Source organism: Pezoporus occidentalis, unplaced genomic scaffold (assembly GCF_034315485.1).
Source record: "Pezoporus occidentalis ecotype Australia unplaced genomic scaffold, CSIRO_AGI_Poc_V1 ctg298, whole genome shotgun sequence".
In the NCBI taxonomy this organism is placed as follows: Eukaryota; Metazoa; Chordata; class Aves; order Psittaciformes; family Psittacidae; genus Pezoporus; species Pezoporus occidentalis.
In genome coordinates, this window is record NW_026914918.1 from 1 (window position 1) to 23,194 (window position 23,194).

At 64.6% G+C, this 23,194-nt stretch overlaps 4 protein-coding genes across 6 annotated transcripts; all 4 read left to right on the plus strand.

Annotated features, from left to right (window-relative positions):
• Positions 1-2,198: 2,198 nt before the first annotated feature.
• LOC134167760 (probable hydrolase PNKD) lies at positions 2,199-4,472 on the plus strand. Its single transcript, XM_062626764.1, has 8 exons — positions 2,199-2,355; positions 2,559-2,671; positions 2,917-2,975; positions 3,112-3,204; positions 3,447-3,610; positions 3,722-3,808; positions 3,907-4,022; positions 4,212-4,472. Exons 1-8 carry the CDS (start codon positions 2,214-2,216, stop codon positions 4,383-4,385), a joined length of 948 nt encoding a protein of 315 aa, XP_062482748.1. The 5' UTR covers positions 2,199-2,213; the 3' UTR covers positions 4,386-4,472.
• Positions 4,473-5,179: 707 nt separating this feature from the next.
• On the plus strand, positions 5,180-7,738 carry CATIP (ciliogenesis associated TTC17 interacting protein). Its single transcript, XM_062626763.1, has 9 exons — positions 5,180-5,306; positions 5,550-5,762; positions 5,876-5,931; positions 6,247-6,333; positions 6,478-6,648; positions 6,812-6,936; positions 7,019-7,098; positions 7,195-7,283; positions 7,497-7,738. The coding sequence occupies exons 1-9, from the start codon at positions 5,231-5,233 to the stop codon at positions 7,719-7,721; spliced, it is 1,122 nt and encodes a 373-aa protein (XP_062482747.1). The 5' UTR covers positions 5,180-5,230; the 3' UTR covers positions 7,722-7,738.
• An 808-nt stretch (positions 7,739-8,546) lies between these two features.
• On the plus strand, positions 8,547-15,307 carry SLC11A1 (solute carrier family 11 member 1). Of its 3 annotated transcripts, XM_062626766.1 has the most exons (15): positions 8,547-8,671; positions 9,246-9,379; positions 10,091-10,213; positions 10,531-10,650; positions 11,429-11,535; positions 11,628-11,698; positions 11,807-11,874; positions 12,009-12,164; positions 12,331-12,489; positions 12,663-12,752; positions 12,913-13,032; positions 13,500-13,649; positions 13,734-13,807; positions 14,490-14,643; positions 14,731-15,306. In XM_062626766.1, exons 1-15 carry the CDS (start codon positions 8,632-8,634, stop codon positions 14,839-14,841), a joined length of 1,677 nt encoding a protein of 558 aa, XP_062482750.1. In that variant the 5' UTR covers positions 8,547-8,631; the 3' UTR covers positions 14,842-15,306. The 3 variants fall into 3 exon arrangements, with proteins under 3 accessions (XP_062482750.1, XP_062482749.1, XP_062482751.1); XM_062626765.1 differs by having other exon boundaries at positions 11,628-11,874; positions 14,731-15,307; XM_062626767.1 differs by lacking the exons at positions 8,547-8,671; positions 9,246-9,379 and adding an exon at positions 9,659-9,769 and having other exon boundaries at positions 9,804-10,213; positions 11,628-11,874.
• Positions 15,308-18,120: 2,813 nt separating this feature from the next.
• CTDSP1 (CTD small phosphatase 1) lies at positions 18,121-22,945 on the plus strand. The gene is made up of 7 exons (XM_062626773.1): positions 18,121-18,272; positions 19,557-19,702; positions 19,856-19,957; positions 20,162-20,218; positions 20,702-20,794; positions 21,062-21,247; positions 21,325-22,945. The coding sequence occupies exons 1-7, from the start codon at positions 18,206-18,208 to the stop codon at positions 21,451-21,453; spliced, it is 780 nt and encodes a 259-aa protein (XP_062482757.1). The 5' UTR covers positions 18,121-18,205; the 3' UTR covers positions 21,454-22,945.
• The last annotated feature ends 249 nt before the right edge of the window (positions 22,946-23,194 follow it).

Genomic DNA, 23,194 nt, shown 5'->3' on the forward strand with positions numbered 1-23,194 from the left:
GTGCCCCGGTTTCCTCTTCACGTTATTCCGTGGGGTCGGGAAATCAGAACCAGCCCCACAGCGGGGTCCTGTCCGTGGGCTCCTGCCCTCCGTCCCTCCCGCGGGACCCCGGTCCGGCCCAGCTCCCCCGCCGCGCCCAACCGCGACCCGAAATGTCGCCCACCCCAAGGATGCGGGTGCGAGGGGTCGCAGCACGGCCCAGAGGTTCAGGGACAGGCCTCCCACCCTCACTCAGTCCCCTCTGGGACACGGCCCCGCTGCCTGCGGCACCGGAAGGCGCAGGGACAGGGGGAGTGAGAGGGGACCCGGGCGGGGGGAACCCGCGGGGGGCAGTCGGAGAAAGAGTGGGGGCACCACCAGGACGGGGGGTGGCTCCCCGTGTCTCACCCTTGTCAGCGGCCTTACGCGGGAACCGGGAGCGGAACCGGGTCACCCTACCTGCTGCGCACTGCTCCGCCGGGCGGCGGCCGCGACCAGCCGGGACGGGGCAGACGGAGCGGACGGGGCGGGGGAAGGCACCGCCCGCCCTCCCGCCTGCCGCGCCCCCCCGCGGCAACTCCGCGCTGCTGCGCCCCAGGGGCCGATAAAGCAGGGAGATGAGGGGGCGCTCCCTGGGACGGACCCCGATAAACCGACCCCCTCGCCCCGAACGGGACCGCAGCCGCACCTCCGGGATCTCTGACGTCACGTCAGGACCCTCCTTTTCTATGCAGTGACGTCAGCTGGAGAACACCCCTTTCGGCGCCGGTGGGGGGGGAATCCCCTCCTCGCCGCCGCTCACGCGATCTCCGCGCTCCTTCGCGTCCGTCGCGCCCCGTTCCACGCGGCAGTGCCGCGCCGTAACCAGCAGGGGACGCGGCGGCGAGGAATGGGCGTGGCCGGGATGGCGGCAGCGTGACCCACGTTGCGGGGCGTGCCGGTGGCGGCATGGCCGCGGGGCGGGGCGGGCGGCCGCGGAGCTATGGCCGGGCTGCGCTGCGGGCTCTGGCAGCCGCTGCACGTGGGTTCGCGGCCGCCTGCCTGCCCCTCCGCCGCCTCGCCTGCCGCGCCGTCGCCTCATTCATGGACCTCGCCGGCCCGCTGCTGTTCCGCGTGGGGTGAGTGCCCGCCGCTCCAGTAAGCCCCGCCGGGAGGGAGCTGCCGCCGCCCGCCTTTGTTCTGCCTCCGGGAGGAGCGGCCCGTCCGTCCCTGCTTGCGCGGAGTCCTCCTCTGGATTGCAGCGGGGCCAGCCCGGTGCGCTCCAGCACCGCTTGGGTGTTCAGCGCGCCCGGCTGATGGGGAGAAGGGCAGGCGGTGTCAGCCCGGTTACAGGGATGCTCCGCAGGGCCGGCAGTCAGCCCTTGGCTCCCCAGCGCGGTTATGATCCCCCTCGGACCTGGTACCCCATCCCGGCGCTCCTTCCCTCGGGTCTAATCATTAACCCGCCCGGTGCCCCCGCCGTGGCCTTGCTGCCCGCTGCTGGCAGGAGTTCCCGGCTTCGGGTTCCCAACCCCCACGGCTGCAGAGAGGCCCGGCTCCTGCCAGGATCCCTCCCCGGTGTACCTGCCGGTGCCAGCGTGGAGGATGTGGCCATCAGGAGCATGCCCTTCGCCCCGGGAAGGGCTTTGCAACCCTGGTCTTTGCATGTCCTTCATGGTACTGGTCCCTGTCCCCAGTCCCAAAATGCTGCTGTATAAATGGGGCGTTCCCCTGAGCCCCCACTCTGCATCTGTTGCACCCCTGTGTAGAAATGCTGCGGGAGCGTTTCTTGCTTCCCTTTTCCTCGGCCTGTTTTCCTCCCTCTTCCCTTTTGCCCAGGGCCGTGGCACCCGGAGGAGGTCCCCGGAGTGGGGTTAGCCCTGGGCACGGCCCCCCCAGGGCTGAGGGAAGGGAAGGGCAGCTGGGGATACTCAGCAGCCAGAGCACGGTTGCAGGTAAGGCCGTGGGGCTCCATCCCTTCCTGGTGAGCAGAGCCATCCTGGACAGACAGGTGGACAGATGGACACCCCTGCTGTGATGCCTTCCCACCCCCACCCTCCTTCCCCATCCTTGCTGCCCATAGCAATTGCAGTGAAACCAGCTCTGCTCTCTGCAGATGCAGGGCAGGAAAGTGGGAAGGACACCACTTCCATCCCCTAAGGTGTGAAAGTGACCTTGTACATGTCCTCTGTGGGGGTCCCAGACCAGGCAGCAGCCCCCTCACGGAATGAGCCCCTTGGGGGTGCTGTAGGTTAATGCTGGGGGTGTCTGCCCTCCCCAGGTACAGCCTGTACACCCGCACGCGGCTGGGCTACCTCTTCTATCAGCGGCAGCTGAGGAAGGCCCGGGAGCGGTACCCACACGGCCACTCCGTGTCCCAGCCATGCTGCTTCCCCGGTGAGTCCTGCTGAGACACCCCGCGTGGCCCTGTCATGTCCCCCAGCACTGGCACTGTGGGGCAGGGAGAGGTTTCCATTGCCACGTTGCCCAAAGCGTGTTTAACTGAAAACTGGATTTAAGACATGGGCAGTTTGGCCTGCCCATGCAGTCTTTCCCACATGGGGGTTGTGCCTTGATGTGTGTCTGTCTGTGCCCCACAGGGGTGAAAATTCTGCCTATTCCCGTGCTTTCCAACAACTACAGCTACCTGGTCATTGACACCAGCTCTGGCCATGCGGCTGCCATCGACCCCTCTGACCCGCTGGCTGTGCAGGTGAGGTCCCTGCAGCCCCCCCGACCTGCAGCTTGGGTGTCCCTGCTTGAGGGGGGTGGCGTGTCTGGCTTTTCTGGGGGCAAAGGGGTTCAGGTGTGCTCCTCATCTGCAGTCCTTGGTGCCTGAGGCAAGGCTGGAGGGCAGAAGGGCCCATTCTCATGTGGGGAGCTTGGGGAGATTTAGGGAGAGACTGGTACTTGGGGTTTTGTGTCCCTCCCTAATCCCTCTGTCGCCCCCATTCCCAGGCTGCCATTGAAAAAGAGGGGGTGATGCTGGAGGCCATATTCTGCACCCACAAACACTGGTAAGAGGCAAAGAGGGGACACTGAGTCAGTGGCTGCTGTGGAGGGTGTCCCAGCTGAGGTGAAGCCCAGCCCAACCCCAGTTGGGGAGGGAAATGGGGGGGACACATTGAGGGGCACTGACCTCCCTGTCTGCAGGGACCACAGCGGGGGGAACGCAGAGCTCTGCCAGCAGCACAGCTCCTGCAAGGTGTACGGCAACGCCCTTGATTCCATCCCAGACCTCACCAAGTAAGTCCTGTACCCCCCCCCAGCACCCCTGTAAATTTGGAGTGGGCTTCACCCCCAACCATCACTATCTGCTCCACCCACCAGTCCATCTCGCAAATACCACGTTGCCCCCTTTGCGGTTGGAGACCTGGCACACTCACAACAGTGATGCACCAGGGAAGGGTTGCACTGGGAGGTGGCGGTTTTGAGGTGCTGGGGAGGGGACACAGTACCCTGACGGTGCATCCCTGTGCCCGGAGCAGCCCACTTACAGACAGGGAGAAGGTGAGCGTGGGCTGCCTGACCTTCCAGGCGCTTGCCACGCCTGGCCACACTGTGGGCCACATGGTGTACGTGCTGGACGGGGAGCCCTTTGGTGGCCCCCCCTGCCTCTTCTCCGGGGACCTCCTCTTTCTCTCTGGCTGTGGTGAGTGTGCCTGACCCCATTCTGGGTTGATAGCGGGTTCCCACCCTGGGAAGAGCTTGGGGGGACCCCCCAGTCCTTCCCCCCATGACAGGTGGTTGCATGGGGGTCCAGGCAGGCTGTTTGAGGGCTCTGCTGAGACCATGCTCGCCTCCCTGGACTTGGCCATGGGCTTGGGCGAGGACACACTGCTGTGGCCAGGTGAGTGTCCCCAACAGTGTGGCAGAGCCATTGGTGTTCCCCTAGCTCCCGCTGGGGAGCTGGTTGGAGGTAATGCTGGAGGGCATGGGGGTCCACAGGCCACGAGTATGCACTGGAGTGCCTGACCTTTGCCAGCCTCCTGGAGCTGGACAACCCTGCGCTGGACCAGAAGTGGCAGTGGGTGATGCAGCAGCGCCAGGAGAAGAGGATCACGGTGAGACCTGGGGGGTCCCTGACTGCACTCCACCACCACCCAAGCCCCTCCCAGGGTTTCCCATCACCTCTCTTACATGGCAGGTGCTGTAGGGGAAGGGGGTGCTGGGGCAGATGTCCTGACTCCCTGATGGGGGTGCTGCCTCCAGCGGGGATCTGAGACACTGCCCCGCTCCTCTTTCCCCTGCAGTGCCCCTCCACGCTGGGGGAGGAGCAGACCTACAACCCCTTCCTGCGGACCCATCGGCCAGAGCTGCACGCAGCGCTGGGGCTGCGGCAAGGCGCAGGGGAGCACCCCAATGCCTTCCGTGCCCGCGTCCTCAAGGAGGTGCGGCGGCGCAAGGACCTCTACAAAGCCCCCTAATCACCGCCTGCCTGGGTCCCCTTTCCATGGGCTGGGTGCTGCTCTGGCACAGGGAGCCCGGGCCCATGTGGTTTGTTTTGCTGTGAATCTCCTTCCTGGGGTGCAGTGTTTGCAGGGGTGTGGGGAAAGAGTGGGCACCCCATAAGTGATCCCTGCCTTTGTTCCCCCAGACTTGGGGGTCACCAGCTGTTACACAAAAGCACCTTGATACCCTTTGTGGGGGTCTGTAGCCCCCCACCCCACTGCTGGGGCTGTAGCAATGGCACCAAGGGCTTTTCCTAACCCTGCCCTAACTTTTTGGGAGCCCCCAGTTCCTCCCCCAGCACTCAGCCTCCCCCTGGCAGCTCCACTGCTGTGGATCTCCTCTGGGGGGGCTGGGATGGAGCCAGCAAGGTGGGCAGCCCAGTACTACCTCCAGGCAAGGGGCTCTTCTCCAGCACCCCGTGTTTGGGGCCATGGGGCCACACTGAGTGATGGAGGGGGGATTATTGCTGTACTGGGGTCTAGAGGGTGTCGTCCCGTCCCGTCCCATCCCGTCCCCCAAATAAAAGACTAAGTCTATTTGGTAGAGTTATACCTATTTGGCCTTATCCCTCCGCGGCTTCTTTAAGAGGCGGGACCAGGCCGTTGCTATAGGGACCGCTGAGGCGTCGCTGGGGAGGGCACCTGGGTCCGGCGCGGCAGGTCTGGGGCTCGGGCGGGTGTTGCGGGCTGCTATGGGGCCAGGGGCGGATGTGGGTTCCAGGAGGCCGGGGGGGTGACGTGGGCCCTGGGGTGTGCCGCGGTCTGGGGGCACACGCTGCCCCTCAACCGGGGGTCCGGTAGCAGGAGCCCCACGGCGAAGCATGGAGCGCCCCCCTGGCTGCCTGCAGGAGACCCCAGCCCTCGCGGAGGAGAATGCCAAGTTCCTGAACCTCATCGGTGGGTGCCTACACCCCACAGCCAGTGCGCGGGGGTCCTCGGGGCAGGGTGGATGGACACACACATGCACACGGGACCGGGTTTGTTGGGAGCGGGATGGCTTAGGGGAGCTTGCACAGGGCAAGTGGTGAGGGGCTGGGCCCAGCCCACTCGGAGGGGAAGGGGAGACTGAGGCGGGAGGTGCCTGGGCAGGCTCCGAGCCGGGAGCGCATCCCTCGGCAGGGTGACAGTCTTTCCGGGCAGGGCCAGGGGAGCTGGATCAATGTCTGTTCACCGAAACGCTGGACGTGGTGGCGGCTGAGGCCCAGCCCAGGGACACGGCATGGGGCCAGTGGTGGGTGTCAGCCCGGTGGGCACCATACAAGCGGGAGGGTGAGCAGGTGCGGAGCTGCCTCCTGGTGCAGGCCGGGTGCCGCCGCAGGCAGGACGGGGTGCCAGCCTCCAACAGCCTCAAAGGTAAAGTTCGGCGCAGTGTGGGGTGTCTCCCTGCATCCCAAGGGCTGGAGCATCCCCATCCCACCGGCCCCCAGGGCTGGGATGGTGGGCTGAGTGTGGTTCTGCTCTGCCAGCCTATGTGACCCCAGAGATGGAGACCCTGGAGCAGGAGGAGCAGGAGTGCCTGGAGGTGACTGGGGTGGCGGTGGCAAGTCCCCTTTCCCTGTGTCCTGCCCCCTTGTCCTGGGATGAGCACTGCAGAGATGCCCTCTTGGAAGCTTCACTCCACACAGCGTTGCTGTGGTGTCCCCTCCCCAGCTCAGACATCATCTCTGTTCTAACACCATGGTCCGCAACCCCTACTCTGGGTGGCAGCTAGGGCAGGAAGCTTCTTACAATGCATCTGGTGCGGTATCCTGATTGAAAGGGGTGTTGGGGTGTGCCACCTCAGAGATGGGGTTCCCTGGCTCTACCATCTGCCCTGTGCCCCCCACCCCTCCCACAGCGCAGACTGTACCCTGTAAGGAGGAGGACCCACATGGTGAGCCACCAGCATGGGATGACTGTCACAAAGACCCTCCAGGAGGGAGAGGTGAGGTTGGGGGTGGAGTGTCTCTTCCCTCTGTCCCCCAGATGGGTCATATCGGGGGGGGTGCACCCCCCAGGCTCCGGTGGTGCTGTGCCTGGGGACGGTGGGGCTGTGGCTGTCCCATGAGGTGGCTGGGTCTCTCTGCAGGCAGAGCCACAGTGCTGGAGCTTCATCTATAGCCGGGCCGAACTGCGGGGGCTGCTGCCAGAGGGTGCCAGTCTCTTGCTGCTGCGGGTGCTGGCACGCCGGCGGGAGGTGCCTCCCGGCCTCGTCTTCCCGACCATCAACACCGAGGGCCACCTCTGCACCGTGAGCTACGTGAGCCATCGACCGGGGGAGGCCGTGGGATGGGGCTGTGATCAGGCTGGGGGGGTCCAGGGTGGGATGTGGGAGTGTGGTTGACAGCACCGAGGGCACGGGTTGGGCCCCCGGGAGCAGGGATGAATCCAAGATGGGGTGACCCCTGGCTGTGCCTCCGCAGTGTGCCCTGGGTGTCCAGCCGCAGGCGGTGGGCTCGGCGGAGGCAGAGGTGTTTGTGATCGAGCGAGCCGTGCACGCCGGTGCGGGAGACTCCACCGTCTGGCACAGCAGCTTCCTCCCTAGCGGGTACGGACGGGGGAGGTCCGGCCGGGGCAGCCCCAGCCCCGCGGGGACCCAGGTGGGGCGTCACTGGCTCTTCCCCTCGCAGGCGGCTGGCTCGGCTGGTGCAGGTCGGCAGCCCGATGGTGATGTGTCTGCAGGATGAGCCTGTCCCTGCTACAGAGACAGGTACTGAAGAGGCAGAGGTTCCCCAGCACAGGCAAGCCCTTGCCTGCTGCCTGGCAGCCAAATAGCGAATACCCTGCCCTGCCTTCCTGCTGCCAGGTGGAGTCAAGCCCCAGCCCCCCTTCCCAAAGCAGCCCCTGGACTGGGAGGAGGACATCCAGCTCTTCTCCTGGTTCCTGGACAGAAAGGTGAGACAGTGAGACATGGTGACAGGGGGGCATGGGGTTGTGCCTCCCCCCAGCAGGGTCACCCCTGAGGTGCCCAGGGGTCGGGGAGAGGGGAAGCAGGGTGGCCAGCATCCTTCCCAGCACCTCCTCAAGTGTGGGAAAGGACCCAGGCATCCTGCACCCCCCCCCGGCGCAGCGCCGGTGCCCCTGCCCACCCCACCCACCCCGCCGCAGGGGGAGCTGCAAGAGTACCACACTGCCTACATCCAGCAGCACCCTGAGCTCCAGGTACTCCTGTCCGACTTCCTCCTGGCCCTGCTCCTGCAGCAGCCTCAAGACCCTGTCTCATTTGCCGCAGAATTCTTTGGCCACAAGGAGCCCCCCAAAACCCCTTTTACATCCTCTAGAGCTGCCAACCCCAGCCCCTCACCTTCCCACCCTGTGGCTAACATGGAATAAAGCTGCCAGTGCTGCCTGTCCGGGCTTGTTTGCTTTGGGGAAACTGAGGCACGAGGAGTGCAGGGGGTACTGAGGTGTGTGCATGCCAATCTCGGGAAGACCCTGTCCCTCACCCAGCTGTTCTAGCCTTTGCCTGGGGAAGACACCTGAGGCAGACCCTGGAGAAGGTCCAGGCTCTCCTCCCTGTGCCCATCATCACATCTCCATGGGGGCAGACCTGGCTGGCAGAGGACTGCCCTGAAGAAACAGTCAATACTACCCAAGCACCCATGGGTGCACCCAGAGTGCTCCCCTCTCACCTCCACAGCCACGAAGGGTTCTAGGCATGGGGTGCCCTGCTTTTGTGGGTATAGCCTGACCTTCAATGACACTGATCACCCCATCATTGGGGTCAAGTTCCCCAACCTGTGGGTGGTGTGAGCACCCTGTGCTGCAGAGCCTGCAGCTGAGCATGCTTTTTGACCTCCTCACATGCTTGTGCAACACCGGCCTGCTTCTTCCTCTCTCCCACTCCTCCAGCCTTTCCCCTACTCCCACGGGTCAAGGCTTCCCCATGCTGTGGGACATGATAACCTGTTCCCACAGCCACCCAAGGAGCAGGACCCCTGGCATGAGAAGGTGACACCTAAGTATGCTCCCATACCCCTGTGTGCCCCGTGTTGGGATGCATGGATATACAACAAAGGGGAAGGAAGGCACTGGGTGCACTGCTACTGGCACAGGATAGGGGAACTGAGACCGTGCACATTCATAGCACCCAGCCCCCACCAGGCAGGGCCCTTTCCCAGCCCAGGAAAGCGGGTGGGAAGGAACACTTCCTGCTCCTCCTCCTCGGGGAGGGAGAGAGGAGGAGGGCAACTGGTGGATCCTTTAAAAGCTGGGCGCAGGCATTGCACCCAGTGTTGAGATCATGCCCGGATCAGGCCCAGCCACGGCATCGCTGGAGCCAGGTGAGCCCTATGACACTTGGGTCCCCCTGCGCCTTCTTCCCCCCCCCCTACAGCCCCTTCCCTCTGCCCCAGGACCCCTTGTTCTGTCCCCACCCCACAGTGGGCACCATCTCCTTGAAGCCTGTCCCGGCTTCCCCATATGCCCATCCTCTGTTCCTCCACACCCATCTGTGATTCACCCACACTCCCAGAAAATGGGGGCCGGGGGGGGGGGGGCTGGTACCAGTACCAGCCTCTTGTCCCCACTTCATGCCCACCCAGCAGCAGAACACAGAGCATGGTCCCCTTCTGTCCCTCCTGCCCAGAAATGCACTTGGCTTTTGAACTGGTGAAGATGGGTCTGGGATCAGGAACTTTTAGGGACACATGAGCTGGAGGCAGCATCTGACAGCTGCTGACCCTATAGCCACCCTCACAGCTGCCCTGTAAAAATGGGGTTCATGCCTTATGGGGCTCCCTGGGCAGGGGCAGGTGGGACCAAGGGGCTGCTAGCCAGGTAGGCTGCCACTCTTGCCCCTGTGGTGGGCTGCTACCTCTCCTCCTTCTCTTCCTCACTCCCCACCTCTCCTCTCAGGCCTCATGGGGTCCCTGAACCAGGGTCAAGCCCAGACTTATGGCACCAGCAGGAGCCTGGTGGCCCCACAGGACCCTGGCACCCTGGACCAGACCTACCTGGATGAACGCATCAGCATCCCCAAGGGTGGTGGGGTAGGTGCTGCTAGGCTGGCACCTCCATCTGAGTGTAGGCAGAGACTGAGCAAGGAGCTGGGACAGCAGGGAGCTGGAGATGGGGAGGCAGAGGGAGTGGGAGACATACCTAGGACGTGCCCCGGGGACCTCAGTGTCCCCAGACGGTACTCAGGCAAATCACAGCCCCAGGGTGAACATTTCCACACTTAAAGGTTTCCAGATTGGGAAAGTGAGGCAAGGAGTGAGGTGCTACCCAGCTGTAGGCATCATCACCCCGTTGCTCACACACCACCCGTGCCCAGCCCAGTGAGGGTGTCTGTGTCACACCAGCCCTCCCCAACCCCATCCGGTCCTGGGGGATGAAAGGGAGAAGGGGAAGAATCGGGGTTTTCCCTGCCAGGAAGGATAGTGAAAGCAGGGCTTGGCAGCAGGATCCCATGAGGTGCAATAAACGGTGCCTGACAGCCCAGAAACCCCCTGCACATCACTGTCCAACCTGCCCCTGGCTGGGGATCTTGCTGTCCCCCTGGCACTGCTGCTAACAGAGAGGGGCTGGGGCTGGGGCTGGCAGTTCCCTCCCCAGAGCAGAAGAAACATCCCGTGTGCGAAATGCACCCGTGCAGGCAGCACCGGGCTTCCTAGCACCGCGCTAAAGGGGACCGGGAGTGCAATTGGGAAACGCTGGTTTCAAACGGGAACTCTTTGCTCTGATCTGCTGCCTCTTCCCAGGCCGGTTTCAGCTTTAGGAAACTCTGGGCTTTCACCGGTCCTGGCTTCCTCATGAGCATCGCTTACCTGGACCCGGGCAACGTGGAGTCAGACCTGCAATGCGGGGCTGTGGCGGGGTTCAAGGTGAGCCCTGGGCCTCCCCGGCCCTGGCTCAGGAAGCAGCCAGGGCTTTCACAACTTTTCCTGTGCCAACGGCCACCCAGCCCCATGGCAAGCCCCATGGCTTCCCCTGCATGGGAAGCGGGAACGGGGGGGGGCCTTGGCCCAGGCGGAGGGCACCCAGGGGTGTGAGGGGGCAACTCCTCTGACTGGGGGCCACCTCCAGCCCCTCTGGGCTCCTCTTCCCCGTGTCCCTGGGCTGGCTGGTCCTTGCTGGGAGCCCCGGGTGGCCACATCCCACCTGGTGCCCAGCTCCTGCTGCCTCCCTCCTGCCCCCCCAGCTGCTGTGGGTGCTGCTGTGGGCCACCATCCTGGGGCTGCTGTGCCAGCGCCTGGCCATCCGGCTGGGAGTGGTGACTGGGAAGGACCTGGGTGAGATCTGCTACCTCTATTACCCCAAGGTGAGCACCACAGGGAGCCCTTCTGGGGTCATCGCCTTGGGGGACCCCACTCTTAGGCTGGTGATGATCCTGGCAGGGCCTCACCTCTCCCAGGGACTCTCCAAAGCTCTTCCAGCTCCAGTGCCCCCTATCTAGCACCCACACAGCTCTGCAGCACGGGGAGGGGCGAGGAGGGGGAAGCAGCTCCCACGGTTTCCTGGTCCAATGTGGGGACACAGGAGCGCGTCCCCCGGGGGGTGAGCCCTGGTGTTGCGGCAGCAACGCACAGCAGGGACGCAGGGCGAGCCTGGGCATGCTGGTGCAGGAGGTTGGAGGGGCTCGGCAGGTGTCATAGGGCAAAGGAGGTGGGGAGCTAGGGATCCCATCTAGGTGGCAGGATCCTGATGGGGGGAAACGAGCGATGAGATGATGGCTGAGTGACAAGTCCCCAGAAGGAGGGCTGGATACATCCTTCTGCCCTGTCTGGACATGGTGTCCAGAGAGCTGAGTCACAAGTCCCCAGAAGGAGGGCTGGATACATCCCTCCGCCCTGTCTGGACATGGTGTCCAGACAGCTGAGTCCTATCCTCAGCCCCCACTGGGGCAAGGATGGGGAGGGGGTGCAGGCTGTGACTGAGGATCCATCTTGCACCCTAAGATTGTGTCATGGAAGAGGTTGCTGCTTTGGGTGGCCTGCCAGAGCCTGGGAACAGGGGTCTCCACCCTGGATGTTGTGCCAGCTTGCCCAGGGCCAAGCCTTGCTGTGGGCTCAAGCACCTCAATGCCCCGGTCCCCCCAGGTGCCCCGTGTACTGCTGTGGCTCATGATCGAGATTGCCATCATTGGCTCTGACATGCAGGAGGTGATCGGAACAGCCATTGCCTTCAGCCTGCTCTCAGCCGGCCGGTGAGCTGTCCCATGGGGAACCCCCAGCCTCTCCTGTGGTCCCACTCCACTGAGGAGCATGTGTCTAACAGGCTACCCTTGCCATCCCACAGCATCCCCCTCTGGGGTGGGGTCCTCATCACCATCGTGGACACCCTCTTCTTCCTCTTCCTCGACAAATACGGTGGGTGCCGGGCAGGGGGGATGAGGGGATGCTCACCCACGCAGCCCTGGTGCCCATGCGGCACTGGTGTGCCTGGCTCTGTCCCACCACATCTCTCAACCCCTCCAGGGCTCCGCAAACTGGAGGCTTTCTTTGGCCTCCTCATCACCATCATGGCCCTGACTTTTGGCTACGAGGTGAAAGGGGGAGCTGGGGACACCCCTTTCCCTGCAGGGTGCTGGCAGGGGACCCCTGTGGTGCATCCCCATTGGCACTGGCCTACAGTGGTGGTAGGGGGCAGCTCACAGTGCTCCTTCCCACTGGTCCCCAGTACGTGATGGTGAGGCCAGGGCAGGTGGAGGTCCTGAAAGGCATTTTCCTGCCCTACTGCCCGGGCTGCGGGCGAGAGGAACTGCTCCAGGCTGTGGGCATCGTTGGCGCCATCATTATGCCCCATAACATCTTCCTCCACTCCTCCCTGGTCAAGGTGAGACTAAGGCACTGCAATAGGCACTACCATGGGCACTGCCACCCAGGGTGTCTCAGGGGACACTTGGTGGGGACCAGCTGATCCTGGCTTGTCCAGGATATCCCCATCCAGGACACGGATGCTCACCTGACCCTGTGGCACCCATGTCACCTACCGTACTCAGACACGGGACATTGACCGGTCCAAGAAGGAGGCAGTGCAAGAGGCCAACATGTATTTCCTGACTGAATCCTGTCTGGCGCTCTTCATCTCCTTTCTTATCAACCTCTTTGTCATGGCTGTTTTTGGTGAGGCTTTCTACCACCAGCGGAACGAGGATGTGGTGAGTGTCCACCACAGGGAGGTGTTTGCTTTGCCAGGCTGTGTAAACAGGCAGGGTGAGCATCCCTTGAAAAATGGGTGTCCTCATCCCCTGAGACACGGTATACGAGAGGCCCTGTGTCTGTGGGGGCTACCGGGTGGCCATCATGCTTGTACCCACTGTGCGCATTGCAGCACAACAAGTGCATCAACAGCAGCGTCAGCCACTACGCCAGCATCTTCCCCACCAACAACGAGACGGTCTCTGTGGATATCTACCAAGGGGTGAGTGGCTCCAGGCTGTACCCTGCAGGCATCCATACCCATCTGGGGGACACAGTGCTTCCCTGGGGCTGGGGGCTGCAGTGACCCTGCTGGAAGGCTGGGAGCTGATTGTCTGGGGTGGGGGACACCTTGGGGTCCCCATGGGACTTTTCCCATACAGGGCGTCATCCTGGGCTGCTATTTTGGGGCAGTGGCACTGTACATCTGGGCCATTGGGATCCTGGCGGCGGGACAGAGCTCCACCATGACCGGGACCTATGCAGGGCAGTTCGTCATGGAGGTGAGGGATGGGGTGCTCGGATGCTGGCCCTTGGAACATGGGGAGCAGCTAGGGAGGACCACGAGCTATTTGGCAGAGGGAACTACCCTCCATTCCTGGAAGGAGCTGAGCATGGAGCACTGCCCACCCAGGGGGTGGCAGCTTGCTGGTACCAAGGTCCCCAGGAGAGGTAGGATGGGGACAGTGCCCACCCATTGCCGCGGCATGGCTACCCCCGGCCCCTTGACACCCTCCCAGAGGCACCCTGTGGGTGCCCCACACATTTCCTCAATGAGATCTTTCGCTTAATGAGCTGGAGCTGACATCTAGCGGGGCCCAGCAGCTCTGCACGGGCCCGCTCGGCGCCTTGGCACGGGCGAGGGGGAGATGGTCACCACGTTCCTCCGAGCAAGGGTTCGGGGGAGGGCACTGGCCTGGTGCCCCAGGCATGGTGAGAGGTGAGGGCGCAGGTTTCGCCGTGTCCCCAGGGCTTCCTGCAGCTCCGCTGGTCCCGCTTCACCCGAGTGCTCTTCACCCGCTCCTTTGCCATCCTGCCCACTGTCTTTGTGGCCGCCTTCAGGGATGTCAGCCACCTCACAGGCATGAATGACCTGCTCAACGTCCTGCAGAGCATCCTGGTAAGGGCGGGGGGGGGGGGCATCACCTGCCCCCCAACACCCCAGCCTGGTGGTTGTGTCCCCCTCACCTCTCTCTCCTTCCAGCTGCCCTTTGCTGTTCTGCCCGTCCTCACCTTCACCAGCCTGCGCCCGCTCATGCAGGACTTCACCAATGGCCTGTGAGTGCCATGCCAGGGGGAGGCATGGAGTAGGGGGTTCCAGTTGCAGGCACCCTCCCTTTGGCCCATCCTTGCCCCCCAGACCATGCCATGGGGGCAGTTGCTGTATGGGCATTAGGGGAGGATGCTCATTCCCACCGGCCCAGGGCAGCCAGAGCAGGTATCAGATATTAGGAAAATTAGATCCTAATTAGATATCAGGAAAAAATCTTCACTGTGTGGGTAGTGAGAGAGTGGCACAGGTTGCCCAGAGAAGTTGTGGCGGCCCCATCCCTGGCAGTGTTCAGGACCAGCTTGGACAGGGCTTGGAGCAACCTGGTCTAGTGGAAGGTGTGGGCATGGGGGTTAGAAGTAGATAATCTTTAAGGTTGCTACCAACCTAAACCATTCTATGACAGACCCCATAACTGGCCTCTCCATCCTCACCCCAATGCCATGTCCAGCCCCCTTGGGCATTCCTGGGTACTTAGCATCCCTCTGGCACTGCCATCCCTGCATTTGGAGGGTGGACAAAGCCCATGCCCGGAGCCCCATCGCAGGGATGTAGTATGGCTGTGCAGAGCAGAGATGGCCCATTTGGGGTCTTGCTCACCTACAAACTCAGGTCTCCCGGACTGCTGTGCCTGGTGGCACACAGGGTGGGTGCTCTGCCCCTGTGCTGATGCTCACTCCCTGCCCACAGCCCAGGGAAGGTGCTGATGACTCTCATCACTGGGCTGGTCTGTGCCATCAATGTCTACTTCGTGGTGGACTTTCTGCCCACGCTGCAGGGCCTGGGCTACTACATCCCCCTGAGCCTGCTATTGGTCGCCTACGTGGTCTTCATCACCTACCTGGTAGGGCTGGAACCGTGGGAAGGGGCAGCCGGGTGGTGAACAGCATCCCCGTGGGTGCCCACAGACCTGCCCTTTTTGCACCCCCAGATCTGGACATGCAGTGTCGCACACGGAGCCCGGTTCCTGGCAGGGGGCCATCATGACCGGTTCAGCTTTGGCGTCTCCCTCGACTCACGGGCGCTGGCAGGGACCCAGTGACAGACCCCGATCCCACCTGCCTCCCCAGCACAGTCCCCCCACACTGATTTGATGCCACACCAAGCCCCCGGTTGATGTTCTGGCCGGACACGCACCCATCAAGGAACTGGTTTAACAGCCGGGCAACCCTTCCCCCAAGTTTTTAGACTCCCCCTGCTCCCACCCCAATTCAGGGTTGCTGGTCCAAGCTGGATGCGGGATGGGAAGGGTGCAGTGGGAAGCGCCCCCAGCCCTTGGAACAGAGGCTTCCGCGAATGAGCCGCCCCGGCTCATTAGTGCCGGGAACCGCCGGCCCCCGGGACCGCTAATTACCGCCCGGGACCGCTAATCGCCTCCCAGGACCGCTAATCACCGCCCGGCACCGCTAACCAACCCTCACGGCCGGCGGACGGCAGGGCCAGACCGGGAGAGCCGAGGCCTCCAGTCCCACTGCCCAGTACCGGCCGCAGCCGCGGACCGGAGCCCCACCGAGGGGTCCTAAACTCGGGAGGGGCGGCTGATAAACGGCGTGCTTGTGACCTGCCCTCAGCCTCTCTGCTGCTGCGCGCCTGGAGCAGAGAAGGGAGGGGACCACAACGCCCCCCCCCACCCCCCAATAGCCCGGGCCTTGTGCTTTACCCAGTGTTGGGGAGTGCATAGACCGGGGCGCGGGAGCTCAGCACCAGCTCCCTGCATTCCCCCGGGGGCAGCGGGAAGGTGGGGGCGCCTCTCCGTGCCCTCCCCGCCCCGGATGCCCCGTTTCCCGCCTGCCGGCACCGCCGGATGCAGCTGCGGGGCCGCTCGGGTCCCCCTCCGGGGGGCGGCCGGCCGTACCCCCCTTCACTTCCCTCGGCCCCAGGCTCCGGGTGGGGGGCCAGGGGGGGTCCGCCGCGCTTCGCCCCCCGCCGCGGCCCGCACTTGCGAGACGCTCCCTGACTGTTTCAAGGCTCCCCCTCTCCCCAGCCGCCCCCCCCCCCCCCCCCCATCCCCGCTTCCCAAACCACCCCGGCCAGGAGCTGGAGGGGGGAATTAGGAGGGCTGGACCCCCCCGCTCCCGCCCTGAGCCCCCCCCACCCCTGGAAGGGGACACCCCCCCTCCCGGGGGCCACGCTTGTTTATGTGAAGAATTTCCCCTTCCTTAAAAGGGCGATGCCGGCAGGGTGGGGCGGTGCCTCCCCCCGCCTCCGCGTTGGTCCGGCCTCGGGCTGCTTGAAGGAGGAGCCGGAGCGGTGGGGCCCACCGAGAGGCGGGAGTCGTGTGTCCCGTCCCGTGTCCGTCCGTCCGTTCTCCCCCCCCCCCCATCCAGCACAGCCGTCCCCGGGCCTGGCGAGCAGGAGCATGGGGACCCCGGTGCATGTGCCCGGGGCTGTAGGACCGGGAGGGCGAGGGACGGGAGCTGAGGAGCGCAGGGACCAGCCCCACGGCGCGGCTGAGGGTCTGGAGATGTCCTCAGGGCTGTTGCGGAGATCGCATTTCTCCACCCGGGACCCCCAACCCGGGGTCCCTCAGTGCAGGTCCCGGTACTTTTCGGTGCTCACAGCCTACGTGTCTGTTTGCTTATTCTGCAGCTCCTGAACGAGGACAACGTTGCCCTAAGTTCCTCAGCTGCCTGATGTGCTTCTGCGCAGGCAGCAAAACTGGGAGCGATGCTCCAACCACTGCCGGAGGCGTCGAGCCTGGAGACTTCGCTAATTGCGTTAATTAGAGGCCAGGCAGGGTCTGGTTGAACTGGGGTTGGTGCCTGTACGTTGCTGATTGCTCAGGGAAGAAAAGGATTCTGCCAGAGAAACATCGGTCCTGGAAGGGAGAATGTGTGGTCTCCACTGGTGTTCCCATGGTGAGCAGCATCCCTGACACCCGGGGGAGGCTGCTGGGATGAGGCCCGTGTCCTGCCTGGCTTCACCAGGGCAGAAGGAGCCGCCCAGGTCAGCCCAGAAGAGAGTGGGGGAAGCAGAGTCTCTTCCATCCTCTTTCTCCTGCGTGGTCGGGTGCAGCGCTGGCCTGGGCAGGGGAAGCGGCTCCCCTCTGCCTGGCACTGTTTATGGGGCAGGGAATCCAAGGCCCGGCCTCTCACTAGAGCAGGTGGCAGCGGTGGCAGGATGGGCGTCCCGGTTCCCAGCAGCAGCCTGGGCCCTCCCTGGTTGTCTCGGGGTGCGAGGGGGTCCTGCAGGGCCTGGAGCATGGGAGCTACAGGCGTGAACCTACTTCTGCTTCCACCGCCTGCCTGGTTCTGCAGCATCCCAGTTCCTGATGCCAGTAACATTACCCAGCGGGGTCACCTGTAGGTTACGTGTTGTGCCCCAAGTCCTGTGTCCGAGGGGCTGCTCCCACAGCACGGAGAGAGACCCTGATCCCGCCCCCAGACCGGAAAGGACGATTTCAGCTCCCAAAGTTCCCAAAACCGCATCTGGGACGGGGAGAGGCTCCAGACAAGCTCAGACGAGAAATTTACAGACTGCTTTCCCCCACCTCTTCCTTCCCACGGGCAGCGCTGATAGAGGGAACAGCACCTCCTGCCACCGAGGTGGTGAGGGACAGGGTAACCGGGACCGGCTGGAAACCTCCCTCCCGGGTGCCTGCGGGCAACGGGGAGCAAGGCGCGGGGGAAGGGGCTGGGGAGTGCCAGCACATGGGGCACTGGGGGAGACGACACAAGATTCTCCTGAGAAGATTGTTGCATTCTTACGCTCTCGCTAAAAGCTGCTCGTCGGGAGCCACCTGGAAAGAGACCCGCTTGCCCCGAAGGCGGGAAGGGAGGCTCTGCAGGAGAAAATACCTGTATCGATGATAAATCTATATTAATTCACCGAATAACTGGCGAATTGCAAGAAAAACGCAGACTGTTACTGTTGCAGCCCCACGGCACCTGCAGCCTTCACACTCTCCTGGCAAGGGGGAATGAGCCCTGCGGGTGGGGGCGGGGACCGCCGGGTCCAGGGGTCTCTGGTCCAGGGGATACCCAAGCATGCGGGGGCTGGCTGCTGGGGGGGTGGATGACCCCCTTTCCATTACCCCGGAGTGTGGGTACATGGCAGGAACCCCCCTTCGACCACCGCAGAGCAAGGGAAGGGTCTTTCCCCTCCAAACCGCGTCCCCTGGTGGTGGGGCGGCTGCGGAGAGGCGGAGGTGGGAGGAGGAGGCAGGCGGCGGCCCCCCCCCCCCTCAGCGTTGCCCTTTTAAGGGGTTCCTTGAAACCGCGCCCGGGTTCCATGTTTGCGGCCCCAGCCCGGGCGGAGGAAACTCCATGTTGTAACAAAGTTTCCTCCGCGGCGCCGCTCCCGCGCCCGTCGCCCCGCGCCGCCGCCGGACCCCGCCCCGCCTCCCCCCCCCCGGGGGGCCGCGCCGGGGGGGGGCCGCCCCCTCCCACCCCCCCTCCCGGTCGCCCATGGAGCACCAGTCCATCATCGCCCAGGTTAGCAGGGAGGAGGGGAGCGCCCCGCTGCAGGAGAAAGGTAACGCGGGGGAGGGGGGGTTATCCCTGCCCCCACGGTGCGGGGAGGTCGGGGGAGGTCCCCGGGGTCTCCGGTACCGGGAGGGGGACCTGCTCCCGGCGGGTGTGATGAGCTGCGGGCCCCCGCGCGTCCCGCTGCCACAGCGCTGGAAGGGGATGCGCGGGGGGGCTGGGGCGCGGGGTTGTCCGTACCGCTTCCCCCCCCCCGAATCCCATCGGTGACGCCGGGGTATTCGGGGCGCTGCTCAGGCCCCGGCGCTCTGTGTTTCTGCGCGGTTTCCTCCAGAGCCGGACGGACGGACGGGGGGGGTGTTGCACGCAGCGCCAGTGGGGTTACTGAAGCAGGCAGGGAGCCGAGCACCGGGCACCCGCTACAGATCGACGTCCCCCTTCTCCTGCGCGCCCTCCGCCCGGCGCAGGGGGGTTGGTGGGGAGCGCTGCCCGTCCTGCTGCCCGCCCGCCTGGGGAGCTGGCAGGGCCGGGGCTGGGGGAGAAAGCGGGGGAACGGACCCCGACCCCATCGGGGAGCTCCCTGCCATGGGGCGCCCTACAGGCCTGCCGGGGCCCTGAGGGGGCAGAACCAGGGGGACCTGCAGCTCCCGGCCCGGGCTGTCGGCAGGATCCAGCCCGCGGGGCCGGTAGGGAAGGGGCTGGAGCCGCCGCGCTGCCCGCTGAGCCCAGGGCTGGCGGGAGCTGCCTCTCTGCCTCAGTTTCCCCTTGATCCGCCAATGGGGGCTGCGGGAACGGCGCCCAGGGGCGGGCACTTCGCCCTGATTGGTTTCTGACCTCAGGTACGCTCGACTTGGCCAATGAGGAATGGGGGCAGGCTGGGGGCGGGAAACAAAGCGGCTGTAAGCCCCGCCTCCCGCGGCTAGGCCTCGCCCCCCCCCCCCCCCGGCCACCCACCGGCGTGAGTCCGCGCCTCGCGGCGGGACCGGCCGGGGTCCAGTAGCGGCCCCGACCCCTCGGGTTGTTGCTGCCGCGTCCGCAGCTGTGCGGGGGCTGCCCACGGGGGTCTCCCGGGCAGGGGATCGCCCCCGGGCAGGCTGCTGCGGGTGGTCTCCAGACACTCGTGTCCACGGCGCTGCCCTGGCGCCGGTGCTTGGTGTAGCAGGAAGAGTGTCCGGATGGGTGCTGGGGCTGATAAGGGCGCAGGGGGCTCCGGGCAGAGGGGACACATCCCCCGTGTCTGGCATCCCGAGCCTAGCTCTCCCACCCTCTCCTCGCTGTGCTGGGGCTTGGGGGACCCCCAGGGGTGCCCCTCACCCTCAACCCCTCCACACAGGTACCCAGGCCCCTGCCACCAAGAAGCCACGGAGCCGCAGCATTCTCCAGTCCCTCTTCTGCTGCCTGTGCCGCGATGACGGGGAGCCCTGTGCTGGTACCCCTGGTGCCCCGCTGCTGGTGGAGGAGAATGGGGCGCTGCCCAAGGTACCCCCCTCACTCCAGCCTGGCTGTCCTCGTGCTTCCCCTGTGCCAGGATGTGGGGCTAAATGGGCTCCCCCACTCGGGATGGCGGGAGGGTAGGGGGTGCCTCTCACCACCCCACTGACCCCGAAGCTTGCCTGTCCGCCCATGCCACAGGCTGCCGTCAAACACCTTCTGCCTGAGATCAAGCCACAGGATGCTAGCAAACTGTGTGTGGTCATCGACCTGGATGAGACACTGGTGCACAGCTCTTTCAAGGTGAGGAACACCCCAGCCCCCTTCCTGCTCCTCACCCCACCTGCCCTGTCCCTCTTTTTCCTCCCTGTACCTCTAAGTGGTGCCCAGCACCCAGCAAAGCCCCACTGGGTCGGCTGGGGTGTCCCTGTGAGGGTCTGGCAGAAGGCAGGCAGCATTTGGGCAGGGGGTTCCCGCCCAGTGCTGACCCTGCTGTGCCTTCCCTAGCCGGTGAACAATGCCGACTTCATCATCCCGGTGGAAATCGATGGCATCATGCACCAGGTAATGGGGGAAGCAGGGTGCCTGGTGGGTGGGGGGGGCACAGCACCTGCTGCCCATTCCCTGACGACTGGGAGCGATCATCCCAGCTCCCTGCACCGAGGGCAGATGAGGCATCAGGGTGCCAGGGTGGGGAAGTGAGGGGGAATCCTGGTGTGGTGCCCTGCGGTAGTGGTTGGTCCCGGGTTCAAGTAATCCAGGATAGGCTGTGATCTGGGCAGTCAGCCTGTTCTTGGTTACTTGGCTCTGGAGCCGGCCAGATGCTTCACCTGGATGTACCAGCGGGGCCATGGCATCCCTCACCCCACACGGAGCAGCCCCCATGCGGGTGTACACAGGGTGCAGGCAGCCCTCTGTCCCCCTTCCCCAGAAGGGAGCCGCTGACTGCTCTTGGGGACATAGGTGCCCCCCGGGGGTGGGCATGAGGAGGCTGGGTGGTAGGGGTATGGGTGCCCGTGGTGCATGCCCTCTGCCCTGTGCCCGCAGGTGTATGTGCTCAAGCGGCCACACGTGGATGAGTTCCTGCAGCGCATGGGTGAGCTCTTCGAGTGCGTGCTCTTCACTGCCAGCCTGGCCAAGGTGCGTGCTCTCCTCTTCCCAGCTACACATTGGGTGGCACAACTCTCCTTCCCTGCTCACCCATGGGCAGTGCTGCCCCTATGTGCCCTGCCTACTGCAGGCAGTGCCAGCATCAGGCAGTGCTGTCCGCCTGCCCCTCCACGGTGCTGTCCAGGGAAACTGAGGCACTGGGTGAGCTGGCGCTGGTGGAGAGCAGGCTGCCGTCGTCACCATGGGGTGGGCACGGTGGCGTGGTGTGCCCTGCTGACCCCCACCCCACGCCCGCAGTATGCGGACCCCGTGGCCGACCTGCTGGATAAATGGGGGGCCTTCCGGGCACGGCTTTTCCGGGAATCCTGTGTCTTCCATCGGGGCAACTACGTGAAAGACCTGAGCCGCCTGGGCCGCGACCTGCGCCGTATCATCATTGTGGACAACTCGCCTGCATCCTACATCTTCCACCCCGATAACGCCGTATGTACTGCTGGGGTGAGGCTGGGGGGGTAATGGAGACAGGGGGCAGACCCCCCTCAGCCACTTCCCTCCCCCAGGTGCCGGTGGCCTCCTGGTTCGATAACATGGCAGACACGGAGCTGCTGGACCTCCTACCCTTCTTCGAGAGGCTCAGCAAGGTGGAGGACGTGTACGCAGTGCTCAAGAAGCAGCGGACTAACAGCTAGTGCCCTCCACCACTGCAGGTGCTGCCCAGGGGCACCGCCGTGGCAGCCGGGTGCCTTGTGTTAGGGGGAAAAGTATCCCCCGGTGTGCCCCCACCATCATCCTTGGATGCCCTCCCTGCCTGCTGGTGGTGGGAGACGTGGGTGCCCCATCCAGGGAGGTGGGTGTCCCCTTCCCATGGAGGAGGAGGGCTGTGGGTGCCCCGCTGCCTTGCTGTGCTGAGGACCTGCTGGGGAGGGTCCCGGTTCTCCCCCACTGTCCCCCCCCAACTTGTGTCCCCCGTCCCCAGAACGGTTCTCAGGTCCTTTTCCCCTCCGTGTCCCCCCAAATCGGGGGCTGGGGGGGTCAGCAACTGCTGCTTTCCACTGCCTTTGGGCGGGACTGGCCTCCCTCATCTGGGCTCTGCCCACTGAGGGAGGGGCTGGTGGCCCTCAGTCCCTATGTTCAGGGGGTGTGGGATGAGTTAATCGCTTGCCACCACCCTGAGAAATGGGGGAGTCTGATTGGCCTTGGGGCATAGGGTTTCCACCATACCCTTGACTGCTTGGGTGCAGCCCATCACCTCGGGGGGGCACGTCCCCACCCCCCTCGTGCCTTTTGCTGCCCCCTGCCTAGGGGCTGTGTTCTGGGGGGTAGCCCAGCCTCAGGGCTGAGCCCTTAGCCACAAATGCCCCCCCACCACGTGCCTTGGGACACCATGTCTCTGTGCCCCCTTCCCAGCCCTGCAAGGGCTGTGCCTCCTATTTCACCCCTTCCAACCTCGTTTTTTTCCCATGGGGGGGGGTCTGGTGGCCTTACCCCTCCCCTTCAGTTATACTTTATCATGGGAGCCACTCCAGTCGCCGATGGGAGGGGGCACACTTCCCTTCCCCATCCATCTGCAGCTTCACCAAAAGCTGCAAACCCCCCGGGGGAGCGACACCCCCCTACCAGCATTAGTGTGCCCCCCCCCCCCAGCCTTACCCCAGCACCCCCAGCTGGGGCAGGGTGGGAGGCACTGAGGACCCCTCTCCCTGCAGGCTGGGGGTTACCCTGACCCCTGTGGGGTCAGGCTCGTGCCAGGGTGCCCCCAGCCTTGAGGGGCTCTCAGGGAGGGTTTGTGGGGGCCGAGCCCGGCCAGGCCGTTTTTAGCATTGCAATATGGACAATGGCGAGTATCGTTTTAGGGGGAAAACCAACGGTTTCCCCAAAAAATTATGGGTGCCTTTTTACCGCTGTGCCAGGCAAGGGGGGGGGGGCAGTATTGGGGGGGGTGTCATGTGAGGGGTTTTAGCTCTGCGGTGCTGTCCATCTGGCTCATGCCAGCATTGCCCTTCTCCCAGTGTTGGGTGCTGGGGGGCAGGCAGGGGTGCCCCCCCGGCCTGCCCACACCCCTGCACCCCGCCCCCAGGCCTCATCCCTCCCCTCCGGGAGGGTTGAACTCAGCACTTTATATTAGACAAGTCAAACGGCACCAGCGAACCCCCCTGCCCAGCAAGCACCCATGGGTGCTGCAGCCCCACCCTGGGCACCCTTGGGGGGTGGGGGGGTGGGGTGGGGAGGGCTGGGGGACCAGATCCAAGTGCCTTCACGTGATTAAAGCTGTCAAACCATCTTGGAAAGGGGAGTCCTGTGTCAGTGTGTGTGCATGCGTGTGGGTCACTGATGGGGTGCATGGGGCGGGGGGGGCAGGGCAGAGAGCCCATTCCCTTAAGTTGCCCTGGGAAGCTGTGGAATGCTGCAGGTCAGTGCTGGGCGAGCACC